This window comes from Scomber japonicus, chromosome 16 (genome assembly GCF_027409825.1).
Source record: "Scomber japonicus isolate fScoJap1 chromosome 16, fScoJap1.pri, whole genome shotgun sequence".
NCBI lineage: Eukaryota > Metazoa > Chordata > Actinopteri > Scombriformes > Scombridae > Scomber > Scomber japonicus.
The window spans coordinates 19394875-19422338 of record NC_070593.1 but is presented as its reverse complement, the minus strand read 5'-3'; the positions used below and the strand labels follow the sequence as shown (position 1 = coordinate 19422338).

The following is a 27464-nucleotide window of genomic DNA, read 5'->3' as shown; positions in this document are numbered from 1 at the left end:
GAGGGCTGGCGAGAGGGACAGGGAAAGATAGAGGGAGAAGGACAAGGAGAGGGACAGAGAGAGAGAGAGAGAGAGAGAGAGAGAGAGAGAGAGAGAGAGAGAGAGAGAGAGAGAGAGAGAAGCAGAGGGTGAGAGAAGAGGTGGGAAAGGGAGACCGAGTGAGAGAGAGGGAGAGGGAGACAGTGAGGGAGAGGCAGAGAGAGAGGGAAAGATAGAGGGAGAAGGACAAGGAGAGGGACAGAGAGAGAGGGGGGGGGGGGGGGATACAGAGTGAGAGAGGAAGAGAGAAGCAGAGGGAGAGAGAAGAGGTGGGAAAGGGAGACCGAGTGAGAGAGAGGGAGAGGGAGACAGTGAGGGAGAGGGAGAGAGAGAGAGAGAGAGGGAGAGAGGGAGGACAAGTGGGTGGGTGCTGTGAAATCCGTTAACAGGGGAGCTCTGTGCATTTGTTAGACGTCTTGGCTGCTTGCCCAACTTGGCTCATTGTAATCAAGGCATGATCGTCGACTCCAGGCAGCCCTCTCTGCCGCCTCGGCAGCCTCACGCCTGGACCCAGCCCAGCTCTCACCGCTGACATGGAAAGACCCGTGAGTGCCTTCTCTCCTTCCACCTCCCTCTCTCCTCTCATCCCACACTCTCCCCGACTCTCTCTGTTATTAGGTTCTGCTCTGTCGCAGATTTAGCCGTAGCTACATGCAGCACTACAGTTGTGTCTCTGGCTCTTTCTCTCTCTCTCCCCCCCCTCCCACCGCCCTGTTTGTAGCTCCTGTAGGTGGCAGGAACGCTGGGTCAGGGAGGAAGCTTTGGCACCGCTCTCTCTGCAGCCCCCCCTCCCCTTCTCCCTGCCTGCCTGTCCGGGTATGGGTGCCGTCCGCTGGCAGACCCACAACGTCTCTGTGGGTTTTGTGATTGTGTGCATGTTTGCCTTGCTGCTGCACAATCACAGAACTGCGTTGCCAAACCCAGAGGGGTAGCGCCCCCACACAGAGTCTCCCCCACTTTGGTTTTATGAAAGCCGGTGTTCTTCAGTCTCCGACATTGGCCTTGCTGAGATTCAGAGTCGGCAGCGCGCCTCTCTCTCTCTCTCTTGCGCCTATTCTTGGTGGTATGTCCTCATGGTCTGTTGTGTTTGGATACCCTGACAACTAGGAGCTGTGAGGTAACCACTTTCCAGCCTGCCGCCTTTCTGAGTGAGTCCCAACTTTTCTCGTGCGTAATTGCAAAGGTTTGAAACAGGTTGGGGTCACAGCTGGATATCAGAATGTTTGTTATGTGTGCTTTGCTGACTGGCACCTTACAGAAAACTAAAGTGATAGTGGACTGCTCAACAGCATCTTAGTGGCAGCCATACTTTGCATGCGTAACAGCACTGGAAAAAATGCATGGAAGAATTTCTTGCGATCCCAATGTGATGATGTTGTGACTCATCACTCTGTGCCGGTGTAATATCATATCAAAGCAGCCACGACTCTCTTGTCGTCACTGGGGCAACAGTAGAAGATGACTGACTCATGGATGCTTTTGCGCGTCTGCTTCCTGTCTCCGTCCACAAGGTTTGACCCCTCCGAATAATTTATTCAGAGTGTGGAGAATAGGATACTTCAGGATTAATTATGTTGTTTTTTCAGTTTCATCATGCTGCAGCAACTAATTTTCTACTTGTTTGGGGTTATTAGTACTCTTCAGCTGTGAACCGAAGATGATGCCAGCACTGACTCAAATTGGGGAAACACTTGTTTTCGCTAATTGAGCTGAGGGCTCCTTTTTTGGGACAATAACTGTCTTTCATTGAGTATTGTCTGAGCGCTCTTGTTTCTGTGCTGAATGAAGTCTGACTGAGGATAAGAAGAAAGCAAAACTCCCACACCTCTTCTAGTAAGGTGCTGAATCTACAGTTAGAAAATAATAAAGGAACAATGAGAGATGTGGCACATATTTGTATATGCTGCCATCTTTCTGTCATGAATCCAAGATTTTTCTTATAGTTTCTTTTTCTTTTACTTTCTCATTTGCCCAGAGCACATGTTTAAAACAATATGTTACTTTTCATATGGAGCAGGAGCTGCCTTATGAGCAGTCCTCGTGATGGCTTGGTGCATGGATTGAAATAAATAGTTTGACATTTTAGGGAATGTGTCTTTTCCCTTTCTTGCAGACAGTTAGATAAGAAGATGGATACCACACTTATGAGAGAATCTTCGCATATACTTCTTGGCAAGAAAGTTACTTCCAACAGCCTATATAACTGTTTTATTGCAGTGCTACTGCTTAATACTACCAACGGGGGTACCTGCAGACCCCAGGGATATACTTTGTGTCATATCTCAAAGGTACTCTACATTACATAGCATTGTTTTCTGTTTCTGTTTTAATTAGTGCTTTTTCAAAATACCAATGAATTAGGGTCCTGGGGGACCTCAGTCAAAAGCACCCAATTCTGCTGATGCAGTTTTGATACACTGAACAATTCACTGAGTTCATGTTTTTATTATTATTACATAATTATTTGAGAAGAAATGAATGAACATTTTACTATGATGGTTGCTTCTTACAGTTGTTTATTTTTACCCTCCCCAGGATCCCCAGTCAGTAGTCCTTGTATGTTAAATATGTTGGTAGGATGAGGTTTAAGAAGGGAGTATGCTTCTATATCCCTCTTGCTGCAGAGAGGAGTTCCTCACTCACTAGCCTTCTAGAACTTTCACCCTTTAGTTTGCTCTTCAGCCAGTTAAAGAAACTCACACTTGCCCTCACCTCAAGAAAGACCAGATGGACACGATCAGAGAGGGAGCATTAAGTTACTGCTGAGATTTGGGCTGGAAATGGTTTTTGGAGCCTTATCAATATGAAATACTATTGCAATTTGGCATGCTTTGAACATTTGAGTTTTCTTCAACTCAACAGCTCTCATGTTCATATTTGCAGTTGGTATAGCAGATTAAAGAGAGATTTTCTTGCAAGGAAGTGATGGCATACTCACTCTTCCATTAGAGCACGTGGAAGTTTTTGGTATGGTGCCTCTTGTCGTGTGAGGAGGCGTGCCCTGCTGAGTCTGACCACATCGGGATGTTTAGGATGCTCTGCATATGTATTCTCCCTGTGTAACTGAGCGTTGTAATGAATCCTCCATCTGTTGGTGTGAAGGGGTGCTAAAGCGCTGAGTGTTATCTCAGTAGATGCAGTGGTGTGGACACAGGAGCATTTCCATTCTGGTTGTCCACCTATCAGCGATTAGTAGATCCACTCTTTGTCATAGATTATGCTCTTTTTAAAGGTGAACTACATTTAAAGTTTACTATTGCATTTATAGATTATTTATGAATCTTCGTTATCTATTCTATAAGTAATTAAACTCAAGATTTGTAATCTTGTTAATGTATTATTTGATCAGATATTTAATTTAAAAATAATTTTGTTAAACAAAGATTTCTCAAAGCAAGTTATTAAAAGATATTACTAAAAAGATATTACTAATCAGCTCTGATAGATAGATAGATAGATAGATAGATAGATAGATAGATAGATAGATAGATAGATAGATAGATAGATAGATAGATAGATAGATAGATAGATAGAAAGAAAGATATACAATTAAATGCTAAATTATGTACCGTGATTAAATAGACTAACTCACTCAATACTATTTGCTGAGCAATACTGTTCACATTAGTGCAAGTCAGGTGGATATTTCAAATGTAGCAAGGTGCTTAAGATACTTGAATAATTGACACTATATATACATATGTAATAGTATATACAGACAGTACTTTAAAGATGACCAGAATATGAATATGAAATATAACAGAGGTGATGGATAATGAAATAAAAAAAATTCCAGGTGAACAATCTGTCTTCACTGTCACAGGAGTCTCAGCAAAGTCTGAGGGCAGTTGGCAGGAATTACATAGTGCAGTGTTTTTTTGTCACAATAAAGCAGTCAGAAGTCTCTGACTGAAAGTTTGGCACTGTTTGACCAGCAGGTCACAGAGGATGCAAGATGTTGTCCATTATGTTTGACAGTTTGGGTAGCACCCTCCTCTCCACAACCAGAGGAGTCCCCAGTACAGAGACATCCCTCCTGATCAGTTTGTTAGTGTCCCTGCAGACAGCTTCAAAGAATATTGCACTTGCCACAACTGACTAGTAGTCAGATTTTCAGTATGCACACATTGAAGGGCGTATGCTTACTCAAGAAGTACAGTCTGCTCTGTCCTTTCCTGAAGACAGCCTTGGTTGCATTTCCAGTGCAGTCTGTTGTCAAGGCGAACTTTGAGGTATCTGTATACCTCCACCACCTCTATCTCCTCTCCAAGAAGCCCTGGTCCTCCTATAATCCATAACCATCCCCTTGGTCTTTGCCACATTTACTAGCAGGTGGTTATTCCCACATCATGCCATGTCCACCATGTCTCTGTACTCTGCTTCTTGCCCACCACTGATGCACCCCACACCTGCAGTCATCTGAGGAGTCAGAGTTGTACTGAAATTAACAGGTGTACAGGGTGAAGAGGGAAGGTGTGAGGTCTCCTGCAGTCCTCCTGTGCTACTAACCACCTGTTCAGACACACATCTGTACAAAGTATGGTCTGTCTGTCAGGTAGTCAGCAATCCACAAGGTTATGGATGTACCCAAAGCTGGATTATGTTCAAGACACTGGAGAAATGAAAGAAAATAATTCTCAGAGTGCTGCCTGTTTTGTTCAGGTTAGAGAGGGCTCAATGAAGCAGGTAGATGATGGCATTGTCAACACCAACCTGAGGATAGCAACCCAGACAAAAGCTGAAAATTAGCTAAAATGTTTTGACTGAACCACTGAAGAAAAACAGTACACAACTTGATTTAAGTAGAACTTTTATTGTAATGATCCACTTGATTCATGATCTGATGTGTCTCCTCACAGACCGCCAGTGACATGATGCCCAAAAGGGATCATGAGAGGGACTTGGAGCTGGACAAGAAGATAGAGGCACTCCGCAGGAAGAATGAAGCACTCATGAAGAGGTACAAGGTAAGAACAAGCGCCTGCAGGCAGAGTGGGATCTGGCTATTATCAGGATTAGTAATACATGATGTCTGGGGAATGTCTCTTTCCTTTGAGAGCTTGGAACTCTTACACGCCTCCTGATTAGCTCTCTGTTTTCCTTGAGTTGCATGTAGGAGGTGGAGGAGGACAAGAAAAGGGCAGAAGAGGACGGAATGGCTCTGCAGAGCCGCAAGGGCAAAGCTGATGACCTTAGTATCACAATCAGCAAGTCCACCAGTGTGAGTGTCTACAATGTGAGGCAACCTTTATTTTAATGTTTATCAGCAGACTAACAACCCAAAGTACTGTCAGTACTGCTGATAGCACATACAGTATTTTTTCTCAGAAAATGATGCTATAAGCTCTATGAATATTTTATAACAAGCTCTTTTCTTTGGAGCAGGACAGTCGAGTGGTGGTGACTAAGTCATTCAGCGGTGGTTCACCAGCTGGGAAAGGACAGCAGGAGGCTGGGCCTGACCAAGGGGGAGAGGGTCCTCCACCAGGCATTGGCAGAGGCCACAAGAAGCAGCTGATGGTCACCATGGCTGGCAAAAAGGTAAATGCACGGCAGGGATTATGAAGTACCCATTTCCAAATTAAAAGACAAGGGAGGAAAAATATTGTTGGAACGAAAACCCCTGTAGTTTCATTCTAATGAAAGAAAAACAGACACAAAGCAATTACTCTATCAAATCAATAAGAAAAACTAACTGAAAGCAATATGGTAAACTTTCAACTAAAAGGCTTTCAGCTGGAAACAAGTGCACTGTGATACCTTGCAAAGAAATGAGACACTCTTTAGGGTGATGAATTTTCAGTGTCAGACTTTATTCCATTAGCTGATGTTTTGGCCTTCTTTCAGGGCTACAATAGGTCAGATGATAGACAAACTTTGAGGCCAGTGAATAGAAAATATTGTAGTCATTTTATAATACAAACTATTCATAGAACCTTTATGTGTATCAGATCTATAGTTGAAATGTTCTTGCCACTATTAGATAATTTATATTCAAGAGTCAGAGCTACTTACCTCAGCTTTACAAAAATGCAATTTAATATTTAGTGAATTTAGCTAAACAACTGTTTAGCCAGGCTATCAGCATGCAGCTCTGGGGATGGAAATGTTAGTCAGCCAGTCAGTCCACCACCATCATCAGGATAAAATCTCAATTTGTGCAATAGGTTTATGACCAAATACCTGCAAAAGCAGATATGTGATGATAGATGAGAAATCCAAAGATCACCAAAAGTCACTAGGATACATCCCTTTGTGCACAGCAATCCATCCAATAGCTGTTTAGATATTTCACTAAAAATGTGCAGCTGTGTGAGGTAGAATATGTTGTCTTCTTCAGGGGTTTTAATAGCTTGTGCACATTCATTAACATTATTATTTCATAATATGAATTTATACCCTCAAGTCAATAATTATCGTGTACAATTCGGACATGATAGGTACTGACTCTCTATTTTGCAATGCACCTTGCTGTACTTGTAGTACTCCAATTTAAATAACTGTCTTCCCAGGGTAAGAGGGTGGTGAGTGAGAGGCCTGAGAAGAGGCCGGGCACGGCAGATGTCAAGAGCCCTGCTGATGAGGGACAGACGAGGCGCGTGGAGTCATCTGGGAGGGGGAAGAAGCCTCCTCACACAACCAAGAAAGACACAGCAGCTCAGGTTTGGATAAGACCCACTAAACACTACGGTGATCATACGCTGATGCATTTAAGGGCTCCGTCCTGTCTGCTTCCAGTCTCACATCCCCCTTTGTTCCCCCTCTCGTGCTGAATCGAGCTGTTTTACATAGATGTCAGACATGTTGACTGACCACACCCCTCCACTGATGGAGCACAAAGGCTGGCGGACAGGAGGTGGACCAGGGCTGTGACTGACTGCTGTAGGATTAGGGGAGGGGGCCTGTAATAGAGCTGTTGGCTGAGTAGATGCTCTGTACAGTCGAAATTCAACAAACTGAGACTCTTCAAATGGCCTGGAGTTTTCTTAGTGTAATCCAACTCAGGTTTGACAGTTATTTATCTCATTAATCTTTCTTCCTCTGAGGAGCTTTTGTTGTATTTTAAGCAAAAGAAAAATCCCTCCACCTCCGGCTGTAGATGCCTTTGGTCACGTGGAAGAGGCTGTAAAGTTCACAAAGTCCCTCTGGAGCTGTAAAAGATAGATAGGTGCTGAAACACTCCTGTCTGAACAACAAGCCTGATTATCAATAATATAAAGATAGAGGAAATATCACGTTTAACATGAGTAGCTTTATTGTATGTTGTTGGTGTGAGATTTCATATTTAATGCAGATAGGCAGAGACACATGTACACATGCAGCAGGCTGTGAAATGCCACACTGTCACTGACCTTACCCCCCCCCCCCCCCCCAACCCCCAAATATGTAGAAACAGCTGCTCTGCCTCAGTCTGAAGCCTGACACACACACGCACACGAACTCACACACACACACACACACACCCACACACACACACGTGCACACGCACACATAGAGACACACTCATAAGCTGCCCAATCAATACGCTGACGCACAGCACAGACAGCTGATCCTCACCACTGTAAACACAGACACAGTCTGATCGCACAAGGGGTCTCTGGACACAAAACCAGGGGAAACAAGCAGTCGAGGCTCAGTCTAAATATGTATTTATATGTACGCAAATGATTGGCTGATAGACTGGGTGCTGCTCACTGGCCTGTCTGAGTTAATGTGCACTAAATATATGGGCTGAACATGCTGTTCTCCTGCCTTTATTTCTGGCCCCGCTTGGTCTGTCCCCTTTATTTATCATGTGGACTGAATCAGCACTTGAACAGTAGCCAGCGCTCCAGTGCACCAGTCAACTGTGAATCACTGAGACCTGGTTTCCATGTGGTCGCTGTTTACATAACTGGTATCATTTAACAAAAGCAGCAGGGAAAACACTGCAACGGGGTGTTAAGGGAGGGGGACAAAATGTCTCGTATCTTTCTGGCAAATGTTCGAAAATTATTTGTATGTAAAACAGGCCGTGATTTACTGTACAATACTGTAGCTTTGCCTTGCCTCTAAAATATTTTTCTAATGCGCATGTGTGTGTAGGGAAATAAATAATGAGTCTGTAAGAGGGGTGTGGTTATCGGGCAGTATACCAGGCAGATTGTAATGCCTGCTAGCAGAAGTACCCCATGACTAGACTAGTCAGTTCACACTCATGAGAGAGAGAGAAAGGAGAAAGGAAATGGAGAAGGAGGGAGAGAAGAGAATAAAACAGAGGAAGAAAGAGGGGGAGACTCCTGGCAGCTCTCCGTCTGTTTCCAGCCTCTCCTCCCTGAAACCTTAAGTGGTCTGCTCTCCTCTGGCACGATTGTTTTGCCATTCCCACCATCCTGAAAGGGCCGATTCGATCTAATTAACATTCGGCTGCCTTCTCACTCTGAAAAGGCTCATTATGCTGCCAAAGAGACAGGCCTGGCAATGTGCCAGGAGAGGGTCAGAGAGAGGGAGAGGAGGAAGCAGAAGTGTGAGACAGAAGAGAGGGGAGAAATAAGAAAAGAGGCAATGTAGTCAAGAGTCTTTTGTGTTTGTGTATGTGTCAGACTGCATTTGGTGGTGGGTAGGAGAGTGTGTATGTGGGTGTCATTGTCAGTGGGTGCACACTCTGTCCAGCGTTTATTGTATTTCCCCCCTGGCTATTCATGCAAGTGTTGCTGTTAATGGCAACATGACTCATCGACTGAGTTCACCAGAGCATAACCTGCAGTTAGAAACACACCACGACCAAAACTCACACAATTCTGTTCTTTCAGTAAGATGAATTTAATTTTTAAGACACTAAGGATCTACCGTCTGCAAATTGCACGCAGCTCTGTTGACCCTATTGCAGGGGACATTTATAATTAAGCCTCCATTGCTAAGTCATGCTATAGCACTATTAGTCCCCTAGGTGGCAGTGTAGGCCTCTAAATCTTTCTCAGTCTGTACACTGGCTTGATTTGCTTGTACTATTTATGGCAGCAATAATGTGACTCTTTACAGCCATGTTTAATTGGCTGACAACAAGTTGCTGTGTCACCCTTATTGTTACTGTGTCCACCTTCCTTTTTTTCTCATCTCTCCTCTTTAACAGGATGAGGTTAAACAAGGACAGAAGCAGACCGAGGAGCACCACTGGCTTTCAGAGCATTGCGAGGTACTTTACCTTAGTTGAAAGGGACATATCTACATTAATGCTCATCACCATAAACATACATGTTGTCACTATCTCTTCTCAAAGTCAAAGGATTTGCAGAAATTTAAAATACAAGGTTTCCATTTGACAGCGGCACTATGTGAGCACACAAAAACGTGGAGAAATGCCCATATGCCTCACCCCCCCATCACAAACACTCACATGCAGACAGGCACGACACGTTGTCATGCATACCCCCCTTTCCCTGTGCTTGTCCCCATCTGCCTCCTGCTGGCTTGCGTGTTAACGTTGCTGGAGTAGCTCAGAACTGTCTCTCAGATAAGGCGTGTGATAAACAGGCTGACTTAGGAGGCAGGGACAACGGGCTTCAAAGGCCCGCCGAATACATCACATCACAAGTGATGCTGCTCATGCTCATGACTCTCTGCCCCTCTGTACTGTGCCTGCTTTGGTGTCTGGGCCCAGTGAGTGCCCTAGGACCATTTTTTTCCCTTTTTTTTCTTTTTCTGTGCTGTTGCATAATGTTTGAAGGTCAGACAGCCTTCAGCTTTGTTAACTGTTTTGGTTAACAAATATACTGTAAACCTCTTCAGGTATTTCAGGCCTGAAAGTGTGCAGCTCTTGAGGATGAGGAATAGCAGCTCAGCACTCCAGAAACAAGACATGATCAATCTTTTTTTCACTATTTATCTTTCATTCTATAATCTAAATTTGGTTGCCCAGTTTGAGACCAAGATCTGCTTTCTTTCAGCACTGTGTAACATCCATCCTACCTGCTTTAGCCTCTGACAATGCACTCACCGAAGCCTCATGGAGGCGAGAAATTAAAAAAGTGCTAATTAGCAGGCCGGCTGGGGTGGCAGCAGGAGATGGCCTGTTGGAACATGTGAGAAGTGTCTTCCCTTGTGGCCCCTAGTGTCCTCTGGGGGCCAGAGGAGAGGAAGGGGAGAGGAGGTGGAAAACAGAAGGCTGAACACAGATGTCATGTTCTCCAATAATTGTACCCAGCAAGGCAACATGTTTACTTGGCTCTGATTGGTACACACCAGAGGGGAAAACATCACCCATCATAGTTTCTTACTAAGACTGTGCTGTTTCTCTGTGTCCAACTGTTTTTAATGTTGCTGTAAGACACTATATGCCATTCAGCATGTAGATTCCCCGCACACCATTTTAATTTATCTCCAAACAGAAACACTCCCTTCCTCCTGCTTTGTAAAAAAACACAAGCACTTTCGCTCAGAGATTGCTTTTACGTGATTTCCCGCGGATCACAGTGCTGTTTGTTGCCCTGGTTCGCTCCAGGGCTTTGTAACAAGAGCACGCAGCCTCTGTCCTCTTTGATGTGTTAAAGAGCCTGCATCAGATCTCCCTTTTGTATTAGCTAGCAAACCCTTTCTGCTCTCATCACAGTAATCAATAAACAGGTTATGAGGGGAATGGAGGAAGGGCACATAATTGCGTTTACTGTACGCTGCTCTTGTCCGGAAAATATTATCTCAAAGAATTTGATTGTGTTGCCTCACCGTCATCCTGGCACACAGACAACAAGCTTTTTGTCATCAAATGGGAGCTGAGTGGTATGAGCTGACACCATTAATATTTACGGTGAGGCAGCCATTGGCATACATTAATGCCTTGTGCATGAAAATACCCCCCCAAAAAATCCTTGTTTGTTCCCTTTCCTTTGAACCCTACTAATCTGTATATCACCCTGTTGCTATTTAGTCATTTAGAGATGAGGAGCTGTTCTTGTTTATGACCACCCATGTTTAATGTTGAGCTGGCTCCCAGTACTGCTTTGATTAGAGTGTAGAGTGATGCTTTAAATGTATTATAACGTGACACAAATGGTGCGAGTGTTTAATTTAATCATGTTTCAAAGCCAGTACTCAATAATAGAGACCACCCTGATGTAAAGGAAGCTTCTTGTTTTTGTGTATTAAAACACACTGGATTCTTTTGTCTCTGCCAAGGAGCCTGAGAGCCCGCAGGCCAGCACAGACCTCAACATCCCCACGTCGAGAGAGGAGCAGGAGGAGTACCTGCGGTGGAAAAAAGAGCGCGAGCAGATCGACAGGGAGAGAGTGGCGCGTCACAAGAACGCCAAGGGCCAGTGGAGGCGGGCGTGGGACATGGACAAAACTGACAACATGTAAGACTTTTTACCACTGAACCTTTCTTGATGCACGTTGTCTGCTGCTGCTCCACTTGGTATTTCATTGGCTCCCCTTCACATGGGAGAACTCATTTATATTTAGCTTAAAAAGGAATGTTGTTTGAGCATAGTCATTCTTCTCAAGCATTGCATTATAAACCATCACACTTATCCTTCCATTAGCCGCTGAGCAGAGGGTGATTAAACGTTTATTGAGGGCCACTTGGTTGTCCTCAGTGAAGAAGAGCAGGGTGTTGTTTGTCCAGTTTTCCCAACCATCTCATCCCAGCTAGTTCAGGAGTGAATCTCTAGCCTCAAATCTCCTTCTCTAACCATTAGTCCTCATTAATGATACATATTATCCTTAATAATACATGATGAAGACACATCTTCATTATGTTTAACCTTAGTCTAATTTCATATAATTTAATAACATTGTATTGTTACTAATAATCTCTACTTAACTTTGGGAAATGATTTGCTATACTGTCAAGAGCTAAATGAGAAGATTAATACCACGCTCACATGTGTATGCTAAATATGAGGCTAGCCTGGCTCTGTTCAGAGGTTAAAATATCTGCCCACCACCACCACCTGTAAAGCTAATTCATTTACACATTATGTATCTTGATTACTGTATCTGTACACAAACAGAAATGTAAAAATGGTGATTTGTGTTTTTAGTGTGATATGTGTGCAGGAACTATTTCCTGGTGGGACTAATGACTGTTGTTGATGGTAGAAACCAGGAAGTCACTGCACCCGACCAGGAGACTGCTCTAGTGCCTCTCTGTCAAACCACATATTGTTAAACAAATTATATATAATGTCTTGTGATCTATAGTCATGCTGATATTGGCAGTTGAGCCAGGTTGGATAATTTCTCACTTCCAATCTTTAGGTCAAGCTAAGATAATCATCTCCTGGGTCTTGCTTCATATTTACTGGACAGACATGAAAGTGGGATCAATCTATTCACTACTCTCAGCAAGAAAATTACATTTCCTAAAATGTTGAGCTATTCTTTTAAAGTCTTTTTCTTGAAATATGTTATAATCAGATGTTTAGTAAACATAGTAACTTTATTGTAATGTGTTCTGCTGAATTACCAGAAAATTCTTAAATCACCCGCTAGTCCTAAACTACTTTTTCTTTTCTCCTGTTTTGCTTCTAAAGAGACAAGATTTTATTAATCCCCACAGGGGAAATGTGCATGTTACAGCAGTGCTGGAAATAAGGAAACAGATTATAACTAGGAGTAGTAAAACATAACAAAATAAACAGTCACGTAAATTGAATTAAATCTATACATATTATGAAAATTATGCACATTACAATACTTGTACATTGACTACATGACTTGATTTATGGATGTAAAAATAGAAAGGTTGTGTAAAATGTGCAGAAATAATGGCTATAAATATATATATATATATATATATATGTCATAGAGGTGAAGTAATGGACAAAAAATGAATTAAATATGCCTACATACAGTATATACTGTATTTATAGAACCAGTCAAAAGTACATACTTTTGAATAAGAAAGAGTGTCCAAACCTCTGACCAACACCATACACGCACATCCACACAGATCCACACATATTCACAGTATACATACACATACATAGGATATAGATAGGATGGAGGGAGTGTGTGGTTTGGCTGGAGATGGTGGTGGCAGGCCTTCACAGCTGTTTTATCCTGTTGTCACAGCTCTTGTACAGTCTGATGTCAGTGGGCACAAATGAGCGCCTGTAGCGCTCTGTCTTGTTTTTGGTAGAATTAGTCAGTGACTGAATGAGCTACCCATTTGCCCGAGTTGGCCATAAAGTGAGTGAGAGGGCATGTCAAATATGGCACTGATCTTGTTCCTCTTCCTCTTCTCTGCCACTGCCTCCAGACTGTCCAGTTCCAGTGTGAATGGATCTTTTCTCTTGAGGTGCAGATGCTGTTGAAATGAGAAAATACCTTTAGAGAACAGCTCTGTAGTTAGATTATTCAGTGGAAGAATCCATTCGATGATGATCCCAAGACTAAATCTAATCAGATCACAGGATCTTATAAAGTAACTGCATCACCAAATAATCATTTGTCAGACAAATTGTATCATTGTATAAGCAGTATGTGAGGGTGTGTTTGACTCAAATCTGGATGACACTTTCATCTACTTTTAAAATTAACTGGCTTGTTTTAAAATTAGCATCATACTGAACACACTTTCTGATCTGAAAGCCTGCTGTCACACTGCTGAGTCAAATCACACAATATCACCCAAACTGCCCAGAGGGAAAAAATAGCCCATTCATTTTTAGTGTGTTTGCTACATTTCAAATAAGGCCAGCTGTGGTGCTCAGAGTGACTAAGTTGCAGAGTAAATTAATGTGCTGTTTAAGGAAACATCAAAATGTAAAGAGACAAGGGAGGAGCGGCTATTTTTAGCCAGGGATAAGCGACGAAATGCCTTTCCTTATTTGGTGAGGCTTAAACAAGGCCATCCAGTAAGAATAGAAAGGAAATGTGTTTTTGATTCAACAATTGAGACCGTTTCAGTGGATGTGAGATTTGAGATTGTGAAACATGGAGCATAACTTCTTAAACATTCTGGCCAATATTGAATGCACAATGATGAATTTCTAAATGGCCTGTTAATGGGATGTAGATGTTAGGTGACATAAGTGTATATAAATGATCTCCATTGACCAAGACATCATCTGCTGGCACACTGTTTTTGGAAAACACTGCCTGTGTTGGTTTATGTTCCTGTCTAAACTGAACTTCTGCTTTCAGGTTCTCAGACAAATCTGCCCCAGACAGAGAGTGGGGACCTCCCAGCAGAGGTGAGACTGTATACAATAAAACATTATGATACCAATTATAATAGATTTCATTGGTGTCTTGTCCTCTGTTCTTATATTTATTCTTTTTTTTTGTTTATTTCCAGGTGGACGAAATGCCAGAAGAGGACAGCCCAGGTCAAGTGCTGACTCAAGAGGTATCGCTCAAGGTTATACACACATATTATAATCAGTTCAGTGCCTTAAAGTCACTACACATTATTTACAAAAGTGAAGAACCCTTTTTAAAAAAAATATTAGTTAAATATTTAAACTAAACTCTCATCTTTTTCCAATATTGGAATTTTGGAAAATCTTGAACCCTACATTGTGACATTTTTGTCACAAGATATTGCCTGGAGTGTAGTTTAGCATAGGGGCTGAGGGGGATTATTAATCTTATTGGTAAAACATAAGCAAAAGATTAAGGGGGAGGACACTCCAGCAATTCAGTATCATATATCAAGTTTTTCTGTGCTGTGATTGTACTACATTGGTCTATTCAGTATACACAACATCTATTGTAACTTTAAGAGGGGAGTTTTTCCTTATCTGAATCAAGGGTCAAAGGACAGAGAATGTTATATTGCTGAACAGATAGTAAAGCCCCCTGAGGCAAATTTATGATTTGTGTTATTGGGTTACACAAGAAAAAATATCTTGACTTGACTTAAAGGGGGGACTTTTATTTTATACATCAAGGTCAGGTTATCATTCATGAGAAGCAGTGCTTAGCCTGTGAAAACAGCTGTATGAAGTCCGTTGTGGCTCTGAAGGAGCTCTTTCAAGTCTGAAGAAATAACCCTGATGATGTCATTGGGGTCATTTCAGCTTGGTCATGGAAACTACAAATTAATAACAAAAACCCTGAGTTGCAACAGATATTTGTAATCTGAACCTTTTGATTTGGATAGATATGACCTATTTACAATCAGGGAGTGTTTAACAAAGTGACACTATTGTACTTGGATTGTTATCTGCATAATGGAATTTGTAGGGTCCAGTGCTTTTGGATCTTGACATATACAGGACAAGAGGATAAAAGTCTAGAAGTGTTCCCCTATAAAGATACGCTATTGTTTTGGAAGAACATGTTTTTCTTCTTGATAGTAACAGGTTGAACCACTTTTTATGTAAAATGTCATTTAATTGTGACTTTAACCTTCTGTATTTTTCTGTTCTAGGTCATGAGAAGCGAGGAAAAGACAAGGGAGCTAAAAACGTGTTAGTGATGAGCAGTAAAGCAAAAGGCAAAGATCGTCTGACTGGGAGAGCCAGGAGGTCAGTAACAGCTAAACATTTATCTAGTTTTGTATCACGCACGCAACAGCCTGACATTAAAAGTTGATTCAACCAATAGGATGCTGAATGTGCCTCACCACAGGCTCAATTAAGTGTTACGAGGAAACGAGCTGTGACTAATGAAAGATGTAAAACGGATGTGGGAACGCATGTTGTTTTCCTGCTCTGTGCCCTAATGTACAAATTTCCCCTAGATGTCATGGGACTTGATTTAGAAATTGTGGCAGCTGACTAAATAACCCAGAAGGCCTCATTGATGTCTCACTGCCTTCATTTTTCCTCAATTATCCTCTGTTATGAAAAAAGCTCCTGTGTTGAGTGCTGAAGAGGCTTTCAGGGTGGGTTGTTACATAAGTGATAATAATCTGAAAAAGCCACAAATGTAAGTGAGAGTGAAATTGAAAGTGAAAAATTCTAGATGACTTTCTTTCTCTATGTGTGTTCAAAGGTAACAAAATCCACTTATTAGCACCTCTTTAGCTCACTAGTTATATCTTGGTTGTTTTTCTGTGGCGCATTATTTGCCGGCTGGATGCAGTGACCTCCTTCCTTGGTTTTTGTATATATGAAACAAGTGAGCTATAATGTGTTATTCAATGAGCTTTAGATGTGTTGGTGGGCAGATTTTCTTACCTTTAGACAGAACCAGGCTACCTGTTTCCCTGTCTCTGGTCTTTATGCTAAGCTAAGCTAACTGTAGCTTCATATTTACCGTACAAACACGAGAGTTGTATTGTATCATTTAATTCAGCAAGTACTTCCTAAAATGTTAATGCTCTAAGAAGAATTCACTGTAAGTTGCACATTGTAAAGAGCAAAATAATGACACGTTTGCAACCCACAGTTTCAACATTGTTACAGTTTTTTTAAATTAAGTTCCTTCATTTTCAGGTGGCAAGCAAATGAAGAAGGAGATAACCAACTGGTGAGTGGCCAAATCAGAGTTGTGCTGTGAATATGAACCATGCATTGGTTGGTAAATGTCACTAAAGAAGTATAAACACCTGATTATTTCTCCTCATCTCATTTCCTAGTCCTCTGACACAACATTGGAGGAATTCCTGGAGGAGCTTGACGCTCTTACAGATGCAGAGGCGGAAGATCAGAAAGATCAGGACTCAAAAATTAAGTTATCACCCAGCCCAGATTCTCTAAATACATCTGAGGAAGTGAGTGGATCCACAGATTCTGTGTCAGCTGCTAGCTCAAGAAAGGACACCCCCACTCAGGGGAAGACAGATGCCCCGTCCCCTCGGGGTTCGGAGAAAAAAGTACGCTTCTCAGAGGACCTAATCCAGGGCGCTCATACAAGACAAATCACAAGCTCTCAAGAGACTGCCAGCCCAGCATCAAGTCCAAGCTCCTTAAAAGCTTCCACACCTAACGAAATGAAGTGTGAGGTGCAGGGGCCACAGCAGCCTCTTGAAAGTGCCAAGGAGGATTGTTGTAGTCCTCAGGATCAGGGAGATGGTCCTTTTACTCCTGTTGCCCAGCAGCAGGCTTCTGAATCTGAATGTACTAAAAAAGACAGCACCCACCCCACTGCTCCCAGCTCCCCCCCTGTGGAGAAAGCCTGTGCCTCTCTACAGGAGAACTCTGTCCAGCCTGTAGAGCTTGCCAAGTGCAACATTAGCAACACAAACACAGGTATGCTATGACTTCAGTGTCTAGTTTTCCTGACACTTCATCCAGATGGTATATTGAGCTAATATTGCTTTTTTTTCACAGAGGAACTAATAGACTCAGGTCTATCTGTCCTGAGCCTGGAGTCAGGAGAAACACACCCAGCACACTCCACCAGCAGTGACAAGGTCAGTGTGAGAGACAGGAAGAGGGATGGAGGAATCAATAACTGTGTAAATGGACTGATGGAGGAAAGTGCAAATGGATGATGAGTTAAATGGATGAAGAGGCAGATCGGCAGTATATCTGCACTGCAGCGGTGCAATATCCAATTTCAGTTTAAGTATATGCACCGCTTCTGAGGCCTGTTGGAGTGCAGGAAAAATAGTCTCATGAGAAAAACCCTCTTCATCTCATCCACCACTGGAACTGTGTGATAATATGTGACCGTCTTCTTATATCGGTCATATACTGTAGAAAAGTAGTATGCTTGAAATATGTAAAGTTGCAATGCAAATTATAGAAAAGAAATCACAGTTTTTGTCTCTTTCTTTTTTTTTGCAGGCAAGAGAGCATGGGAAGATTGTTTGACATTTTCAGGATGTAAATACCGAAACCAAAACACAGCGACACAGAGCCTGGCCTCTTTGTATTTGGATGCGTTGTTTCGCTTCAGGTAGCTCATTCGAGATACCATGTTTATGGCATACACACATGGTTTCATTTTGCTGTGGCATGTCCCACCTGGTGAAGTTTTATCAAAATTGGACATAAAAATGGTGAGGAACATTTCAAAACATTTTCCTTGTTCAAATACTTTTTTTTTTTTTTTTTTTTTTTTTTTTACATCCAAGCACTTTATGAGTATAAAAGCATGTGTACTGACACATTATTCAGTATCTTAGTATGCTGCTTGAGTGCAATATCATTGATTGTTTACATTTGTATGAAATTTTCAAGGTACATATCAGGAGGCTAGCTGATCGGTTTGACTTAGCTAGTTTAACTTAGTTTATCTGAGACCTTGACCGTAAACTTCAGCCACAGTCCAATTATTTAGTGCCTGAGTCTGCCTTTGAGGTATTTTCAATAATGGAATAAAGTCTGTATTATATGATGATACAGTAGACCTAAAGTAGAGTTTGTATTTCTACTCTCAAAACTGTGTGATTAGATATTATTTATTAACTGCTTCCAGCATCAGTCAATGGCCTTTTATGAACCATAAATCAATACAAGTACAGTATTAAAGGGCACATTTGAGAATTACTGTTTTTGGCAACTGATCAAGGCACTGTTATATTTCCAAAATGTAACTTCTGACATATGTAGTACCAGTCAAAAATGTGTCCAAACTTTTGACTGGTACTGTGCATGGTTTTTGATTTTGAGATCATCTAAAGAGATTTTGGGAGCACTGCTTACGCACAAATAGCAAAATGTGACAGCATCACGTCACGTGGAAACTGTGCACAAATTTGCAAATCCTACAGGGCTCTGGCATGCTCATGCATCTGTTTTAAGTATGATGCTTATTGTGTTTAGTGAAACTTGACAAACTAAGCGAAAAGGCATTGAAAATTGCACTTTACATGTTGCAGATTTTGTTAAATGGACCTCTGGTAGCAGTGAAAACTTTAATATGTTTCAAAAGAAAGAGAAATAAAAGACATTTTGACAAGTGATCACTTACACAGTTTCACTAAAATCTCAAATTTGCCCTTTAACAAAGACATGGTTATTATGTTCTCTAAAGTCAGCACAGGTTACAGCTGAATCCCAGTTATCTAGTCTTCCTCAGACTCTTTTGGCCACTCATCAAGTGATTTTAGGCACATAATATGAAACTGTAACATTACAAACTTAAGCAATGGACAAGCAGCAAAAAACAATTTTGAAAAACTCATGTTTTTATAGTTAGTTATTGCTGTATTTAAACAGCCTGTGTTAACACTCCTGGTACAGAAGGGTGGAGCTGTCTCCAACACTTTTCTCCATGGAGGCTTTTGGCACCTTCGGGATCAACTGACTTGAAATGTTGAAAATACATCATCCAGGTCCATGAGGGTTCAGCACTTAGTCAACAATACTGGGATTCAGCTGTAATTCAGTTTTGTCATTTGTTCTGTTTTGTACTTGTAAAAGACAACTCATACTTTTAAAAAGCATCTTTGAGAATCCTATAAGTTGTTGTGCCTTGCATATTGGCCTCTTCAGATATTGAAGTTGTACCTTTATTTCATTGTTTGTATCATAACATAGTGTTACACTGCATGTACTGTACTAAACTAACAGTGCAGCATCAGTATTGATTTTATTTATTTGCCTCTCTGGTTGGACAACAGAATGTTAACTAGGAAGATTTTTCAAATCTAAAACTGTTTTAAAATAATGTTTGTGTGAATTATAGCAGCTGTTTTTTCCCTATGTGACATATATGGATTTTTTTTAATTTATTGCCATTCTATTATTTTGTTTTTGGTATCAAGTGACAACTCTAATAAGAAGCCTTACAAGAACTCTGTCCTCAAAGATGTTTTGGCTTTTGTTAATGCTACAGTGTAGTAAACAGTTATGTAACCATTACTAGAAAATTTAGTGGACATGCTCTGAGCAGAAGGGTTCTGTTGGCTTCAACTGTGGTTACATGAAACACAATTCATCAGGAAGCAGAAGCACACTGGGGAAATCAAGACAGAAAATGTGTTTTTGAGTAGGTTGCCTTATTCTGTATTCTATATTATATATGGAATTTGAATTAATGGTAAAGGAGGTATCTGTTTGAAAAGCAGGTCAGTTTACCTCTGAAACATTTAAACTTCCCTGTGGGATTCAAGATAGTGAAATGCCATTTAGACATTTAGAATGACCTACAATCATAGAGCAGTTTGTCCTCTATATCTGCACTCGTTCGTTTAGTTGTAGACATTATCACCTTGCTTCTGGATGTCCACTGCTGTCCTCCATGTTGCTGTCCGTACTCATAAGGAAGGAATAATTGTGTGTGCCTGTGTATGAGTGTGTGTATGTCAAGGTGTGATCTCAGCTTTTTACTGTTCAGAGTGCTCATGCTAATTTGAATCTGTGTGCGAAATAGCTGAACTTAATGTAGAACCATTTGAAAGGAAGCATACAGAACATCAATAAAGTTTTTTCTGTATTTACAGACTCTAATCATGACTGGCATCATTTTGTTGTTGCATTGTCACCTTCTTTCTTACCCTCTCCCTTCCATACTGACTGATGTGCCTGCTATAACACCACAGACAGATTTTATGTCTCCAGATAAAAGAAAAAAAAACACAAGGTCACTGTAGTGAGTCTCAGAGAGAAAGGGGGCACATGTGACAGACATGTAGAGCACATTGCGGCATCAACAGCCCATGATGTTTGACCTCGGTCCAGTGACTCAGCGTTCATGATGGATTTGATTAATTTGAGATGAGCTCTCTGCAGAGCTGGTGAATTGGAAACGGCTCCCTCTCAGTCCTACAGGTGGGACCTCCCATAGGTGCTACTATTTTAATTATCTCCTCCCAAGGCAATCTCCATAGTAGTCTTCTGTCACTGAGGCCACAGACTTGCTGTACAGTGTGCACAGCATCTCTCTTTTAAAATGAACTGACAACGTTTTTTAATGCTAGCCTGAAAGTTTTTGATTCCTGCAAATGAGAAGATAAAACCCCACATTTCAATCCATAACACTCCTGGATCACTTTGGTGCTAAGCTAAGCTAATAGTTTGAAGGGTCTGATGCAAGAGTACACCACAGTGGGGGTGTTGATATTATGGAAATAAGTCCTGTAGGCTGTATTAGAGGATTGAAGTGCAGTGTAGGATTATGTCAGCTGTACTCTGCAGCAGAGAGCAGCTTTAGAAGCTTGCCTTCATGAGGAAAATATTTTTAAAAAGAGTTCAGAATATGGTGAAAGCAAGGTGGTGCTTTGGTCTTTCATCACAGATCACAGACGTGTATCTGTCTTTGTGTTCAACAATAGGCTTTTTGTTTGAATGTTGGGTTTAAAATGCGTGGATTGAAGTTATCTCTCACATCCATACCCCAAAAGTCTGTCAATAAATTCAGGTTAAGGTTAATATTAACTTTTGAGTGCTGTATGACTTGGCTATGGCTCATGAAATTACCTTTAAGCTATGACACATGGCTGCTGTGGTAAACCATTAGTTTAAGTCAAACCCTCAACTCCTACTTGGGTTTGTGATGCTAAATTCTATTAGCCATGATTTAAACACAGTAAGGTAACAGTCGGAGGCACTTGAGGTGTTTCATTACACCTGATGGATGTAGGTTAAGTGGAGACGAAATCTGGCCCGGCTCTGCTACCTATCCACAACCTCACACAGACAGGTCGGCATTCCCCACTGAGTGTGTGCGTCATTCCCCCTGCTCCTGTCATCATTCAGGATGTAACAACCACATCTTCGACTGTGCTCCACACCCCACACCCCCCACCCCTTTCTCTTTCTTCCTCTGGCCTGGAGACAAGAAGCTGGACTGACATGGCGTATATGTGCTGTCTGCCATAGGCTATTGATCTGGGCTTAGTCCTACTTGAGTTGTTAGCATTATCAAAAGCTAAATTGCAGCTCGCTTGTGACCTAATTTTGTTAATGAAGTACATTTTAATCAGTAGGTGCTTGACAATGTGCCCAGACATAATATCTTGCCTCTCGGATACACAATATAGTTATAGACACGTGTTCCAGTTTGGGCCCATTTATTGACCTGTTGACCTTGATAGAAAGACTTAATGTTTTCAGTCTAGTTTAATTTAGGATCCTATGTGATAATGTGGCTTAGTTTGTTCTTTGACATATCTGTGTGCCTATAGATCAATCTTGAACATCTGCAACGCAGCATCTGAGAAATACACAGCTATCAGTTTGTCTGTCACCTCAACATGAGTGTTTCGGTGCTATAGTAACAGCACTGATGGGAACTGGTTGCCATGTATTTTAAAAAAAAGAATAAAACTAAATTATTATTAAACTCACAACACGGTGCCTATCTATACACATATTTCCTCCTTTGTTTCATTGTGCATCACTCCATTTACCTCTGCCCTTTTACTCACTGAAAAACCTATTGTTGCCTGCCTTTGTGCTGCTCTGCTGTATTTCAGGACTACATGTTAATATTTGGTATCTCTTGTGACAGTATCTTGCTCAAACAATGCTATATTGAAAGGCCTTTAATTCCTCAACCTTTGGTGGAAGTGCCTCATTGGTTTTTGTCTGTAACCCTCAGTTTCTTGAAAGTAGAACTTTAATCGTTTTTATGTATATCTTATCCAGTTTGTCTCAAGTTAATTCTATGTAAATTTGTGATTAACATTTCAGATAATACATCTGGATTATAATCTTCTTTATGCATCCAAACTGAGATGAATGTAGCATATAAGTGAGCAGTACAGCTGCATTTCCCACCATACAAAGATAAAGAGAAATTGTTGTATGAAAAGGCCAGCATGAGCAGTTATGACAGCTAGCTTTTATATTTTGTTATGCTTTGATAAATATAATGTATTTTAAAATAGCATGTGATCTACTGCCTGAAGCTACAAACCCAATGAGTCTAATACTGAACTCTAATGTACAACTGATTTCACATCAAATAATATAATCTGCCTATGTGACTGGGTTCAAAAGTCATAAGGTCAGATCCTATGTCCTAAGCTCTCAGCAATAACTGTCAGTACTAATGAACTCCTTCATCAATAGCTTCACCATTATCCTCTCATATATTACAGGAAGTCATAAGTGGTACTGGGGACACATCGTCAAGGCTGTCCTTTAATACAGAGGCCACTGCAGCATTGACAGGCCTGTCATTGTGTTATGCGCACTCTGTATTACATTTTTCCAGCACACATGGTTTGTGTTGATGGGGGATGTTTGTCTCTTGTGCTGTCCTCCCTGATGGATGGATTTCCTGTTTAGTACAGCAGACACATACCTTGGCTTTGCTTCTGAAAATCTGTCAACTAACACAACAGTCATCACCGTCTACATCATGGCGTAACATTACTGAGGTGCTGTGGCTGCTCAGCGGAAATGAAATGGTTTCATTTTCAATGTGATAATGAATGACGTTTTCCACCGCCTGTATAAGAACCAAACCTTTCAGCCAAACAGTCCTGCTCAGAGAGAGCTGGATCAAAATAGCACCAAGTGGTATTGTGTAATGCGTACTTCTCTGTTTTATACAGTGCAACAACAGAGCTCTCGAATCGATACACCTCCCTCACATGCTGCTGAGGAAGCGCACGGGGTGGTTGGTCCTATTTCCACTTCATACTTCACCACATGTGACTGTGTGAAAAGGTTTCAGTGAGAGCTGCAACAGCTGAATTGTGGCAGACTGGGACATGAGTGCTTCTCTTTCAATGAGCAGCAGACAGACTGATCACACGCTGGACAGTCCACACAGGTTTTCTGCTGTAATTATTTTGATTTGATTAAGTGCCCATATCAAAAGACTGACCATAAACTGAGTGCTCTTTGTACTGGCTAATTGTTTTTTTTGTTGAACCTACCTCTTCATATCAATCAATAAATATGGGCTTTGCATGTTATAGTCACTCTCTCTAATCATCTTAAGTGAGCCAGACTTCATTTACATCTGATTTTTTTTATGGAAACAAAATATGAGATGTAAGGAAAAACCTAACATTTATTTGAATATATATTGTTACTCTGAATAAATAAAATATTATTAACATACAGTAACATGGCAGTGATTAAATCATGATTTACAGAAATCTATTATAAAACAATAGAAATGAATCATTTTCTAAGGGTGTTTATTTGTACCTTGTGATATAGTTATACCTATTATACATACTGTACCTTTAATAAAAATCATCTAATTACACTAAAAGTTCATCAAGGGCCAAAAAGATGTATACCTGCCCTATATGTACATAACCAAATACACAATACATTTACATGGTTATATGCACATACCTGAGCATAACTCAATAATGCAGGTTCTTCTACTCGGAATCCAGGTTTGATCCATGACAGAAAACACAGCCTATGTTAAAATGCGATAATGCAGTATTGATTTAGACCAGCCCATGAATGGCAATGATGTAAAGCGCTGTATGCCTGTGAGACATGTTTATGTCTTGCAAGCAAGAAGCATCTCTGAAGGCTGTGTCCAATTAATATAACAAAATATCAGTGTTGTCCACACGTACAGGCAGGTTAGTGGCTTCAAAAGCTGTCCGAGGTAAAGTAGACACACATGGATTTAAGGCATAAAAATGGCCTAAAAGAAACAAACAAACAAAAAAACAGCTTAGCCTATAGTTAGTATTGAGGGGGAATAGAGCGATGACTCCTCAGAGAAAGATGTCAGTTCATGTGTGCAGTTCAGCATCCATAAGGGGCTCTGCAAAATAGATGTGTTTTATCCGACCTGCGGCACTGAGTCTGTAAAACACTACTTGTTGGATTAGTGTGTGTGTGTGTGTGTGTGTGTGTGTGTGTGTGTGTGTGTGTGTGTGTGTGTGTCTGTGTGTGTGTGTGTGTGTGGAGGGGGGGGGGAGATCAGTCTCCTCTCTGGCCAGCCCGTTGGATGGATGTTGGAGGAACTGTGGCAGCATCTGCAGCCGTCTGTTCGGGGTTGCGTTTGTCAGTCCCCCCGTCGCCCTGTCTGTGCGCCTCCATCCCCGTCCCGTCCTCATTAAGCGCAGCGCCAGACTCCCCGGAGCTTGACGGCATGTGGTGGCTCACTCTCGGCTGAGACGCATGTGTCTCTCTACCCAAAGTGCCCGATCTCTCCGTGGCTCTTTTGCTTGTGTGACCGTGGGAAGATGCGTAGAGTCCTTCCTCCTGTTGCGAGTGCGCAATTTCTCCTCCAACACTGCGCGGGGAGACGGCCACATTCTCGGTTCTGTCGATCCACTGAAACGTGGTTCCGGGGTGCTGGGTTGTGCCCTGCCTTGTCTGGTTGAAAGGTAGCCCTGTCTGTGTAGAGTTCCACTCTGAGACGTTGCTGCTTGTGGAAATATTAGTTGAGATGGTTGCGTTGGGGGTGACCTCTCCAGGCACCCCCGGCCTCCCGGCAGAAGAGGATGCACTGGTCGGTTTCCAGATCAGGCTGTAGTAAATTGCCAGAATAATGGCTGCTAAGGATACGGACAATACATATGCAAAAACAGTGGCTAATCTCACCCACTTCTTGTTAGTCTTAGCAGCCATCTTAGCCTTTTTGTCCCCCGTATAAGTAGCAGGTTTGCCCCTCTCCATATTGGGCATGAAGTCCCGCTCTCTCATATTGCCCCTATTTTTTCCTCGATGCTCCACCACCCCCTCCGTCTTGAAGGCTTCTTGTTATCCACAATCCAAGAGAAGACAGGAAGCAGCGGGCTGAGGAGAAAGATGCTGAACCACTTTGAACCGTCCGCACCGCAGGAGTGTTTTGTTAAATTGATTTCTTGTAATTTATTTGATCTCCGAATCACTGCGCCTAATATTCGGTACCCAGTTCAGCATTGCGTTTCATAATAGACATCAAGCATCCACAGAGTAATTGCGCGTTTCAGCATCCGACGGCGACGGGACAAATGTCTACCCTATACGACATATCCAGGGAACAGCTGGTTGCAGGCCGCTAGCGAATCCGCAGTATAAGATTTGATGTCATTTATTACAACGATTAAGTGAGATCATACGGTACACAACTGTCTGTCTTATCCAGCAAATGAAGTGGCTGGCTCAGCTAAAAATACAGGAGAGGGGGCGGGCGGTGGCTCTTAAAGAAGCAGCAGCAGCAGCTGTGCAGCAGCCCGAGAAGATACACACAAAAAAGAAAAACCCACACATCACCTCCATACCAGGACACTTGTGTTGCACATGGAAGCAGGATGTTGTAGGGTGGGATGAAAGAGTGTTGTCCAAGTGACGCTGTGAAGTGTTTACCTTACACTGTGCACACCCAAGTGGAAAGAATGTATGTCAGATACGTGAGCCAAGAAAGTCCTTATTAAGGCACCTTGACCCAAATTTGTGAATTATGTTATGTTTACCCAATTTGTTAATGAACTATTAACCGCAACCTAGAGCCTGTCACAGACACGTGGTTAATTTGGGATCCGTTTTGACTTCATCCTACCTGTTGGCGGGTTGATTTAGAGCGCGTCATTTCAGCACAATGGACAGCGACAGGGTTATTATAGTGCATGTGCTCTGGGAGACTGATAAGGTGAAAAGGTGAAGACAGAAGGAGGCAACATTTGATGTGTCAGATTAAAAAGTGGTAAACCATGACCTCTAGGTGCTGATGAACATAAATCTCACACCCAAAGCATAAACTTTTCTTATTCAAACATTTATCCTACAATAGCACAGCTTTGAAATATTTCACTTTATGCATATAGCCTACATGTAGGTTTCCATCATTCATTTCCTAAAATTGAATGAACATTTTTTTATTTGTAAATGAGTTTACCATCCCTCACTACATCTAACCATCCAGCTGCTGGATCATTATGTATCATGTTGAGTCTCCAGTATCACAAAATCCATATAAAATATAAATAAAATGACTATGTTGGAACAACTTCATAAAGAGGATGGATAAAAGCAATACATTGTTTATATTTAATTGTCCATAATGTCAGGAGGAAGATTGCTGTGATTTGGGTTTTCTGCCAGTCGTTCCTGTATTGACAGTGCAGTGCTCTTGTCTCTTTTCATTTTCAAACTGACCCTGCGGTGATTTCCCAGATGTCACTCCTCTGGCTGCTCCACAGCTGAACGTTTGCATTAGATATTGCATAGATTGAAGGTTTATTTGATGATGATGATGGTGATGATGATGATATCCAAATGACTGGGACTTCTTTGTTGAAACAGCCGCCAGTGTCCTGCCCTAAGTAATAAATGGCACCACATTATGACCCTGGACAGGTGGTTGCTACATCATTTGATAAACAAATCAGTTGATGAAGAAATGAATTCCAGGTGATTTGCTGTTAATGTAAGTTAATATCTAGGTGGAGTCATTTATTTACATTGTGAAATTAAAACAATCAAAGTAACTAATTTAGAGCAGTAGTAAGTAGTTTCAGTCAAAGGCCTGCATCTGGACTGTACTGTATTAGTTTAGTTATTTGAATGTTTAATCCTGCAGCTATGAACCTAAAACTCATATGCTGATAGCAAACTCTGAATTACTGTATGAAAAACAATGATACATCACTTCTTAAAGGTTCAGTTCACTGAAATTACAACAACAATAAGAAAAAAATCTTATCACAAGGTCAGTTTACTTCTTATTTTCCAGATATTTCAGCTTCATCC

The 27464-nt window shown here is 41.5% G+C and overlaps 2 protein-coding genes across 2 annotated transcripts; one reads left to right on the top strand and one right to left on the bottom strand.

Moving 5' to 3' along the window:
- The first annotated feature begins 522 nt into the window (after positions 1–522).
- On the top strand, positions 523–17726 carry LOC128375685 (coiled-coil domain-containing protein 9B). Its single transcript, XM_053336082.1, has 14 exons — positions 523–584; positions 4899–5006; positions 5156–5260; positions 5425–5580; positions 6552–6701; positions 9152–9214; positions 11191–11369; positions 14164–14213; positions 14309–14368; positions 15395–15491; positions 16404–16437; positions 16547–17159; positions 17241–17323; positions 17700–17726. Exons 1-14 carry the CDS (start codon positions 573–575, stop codon positions 17724–17726), a joined length of 1737 nt encoding a protein of 578 aa, XP_053192057.1. The 5' UTR covers positions 523–572.
- A 6978-nt stretch (positions 17727–24704) lies between these two features.
- Positions 24705–25436, bottom strand: LOC128375559 (uncharacterized). The gene has a single exon (XM_053335937.1). It carries the CDS (start codon positions 25434–25436, stop codon positions 24708–24710), a length of 729 nt encoding a protein of 242 aa, XP_053191912.1. The 3' UTR covers positions 24705–24707.
- Between the last annotated feature and the right edge of the window lie 2028 nt (positions 25437–27464).

What these genes read in the sequence shown, in the direction of transcription:
- LOC128375559 (XM_053335937.1), bottom strand. Translation starts at nt 25,436, where the DNA reads ATGAGAGAGCGGGACTTCATGCCCAATATGGAGAGGGGCAAACCTGCT.
- LOC128375685 (XM_053336082.1), top strand. An exon ending in AGAAAGACACAGCAGCTCAG is followed by an intron (nt 6,702 to 9,151) that starts GTTTGGATAAGA and finishes CCTCTTTAACAG; the next exon opens with GATGAGGTTAAACAAGGACA. An exon ending in GTGGGGACCTCCCAGCAGAG is followed by an intron (nt 14,214 to 14,308) that starts GTGAGACTGTAT and finishes TTTTTTTTTGTT; the next exon opens with TATTTCCAGGTGGACGAAAT.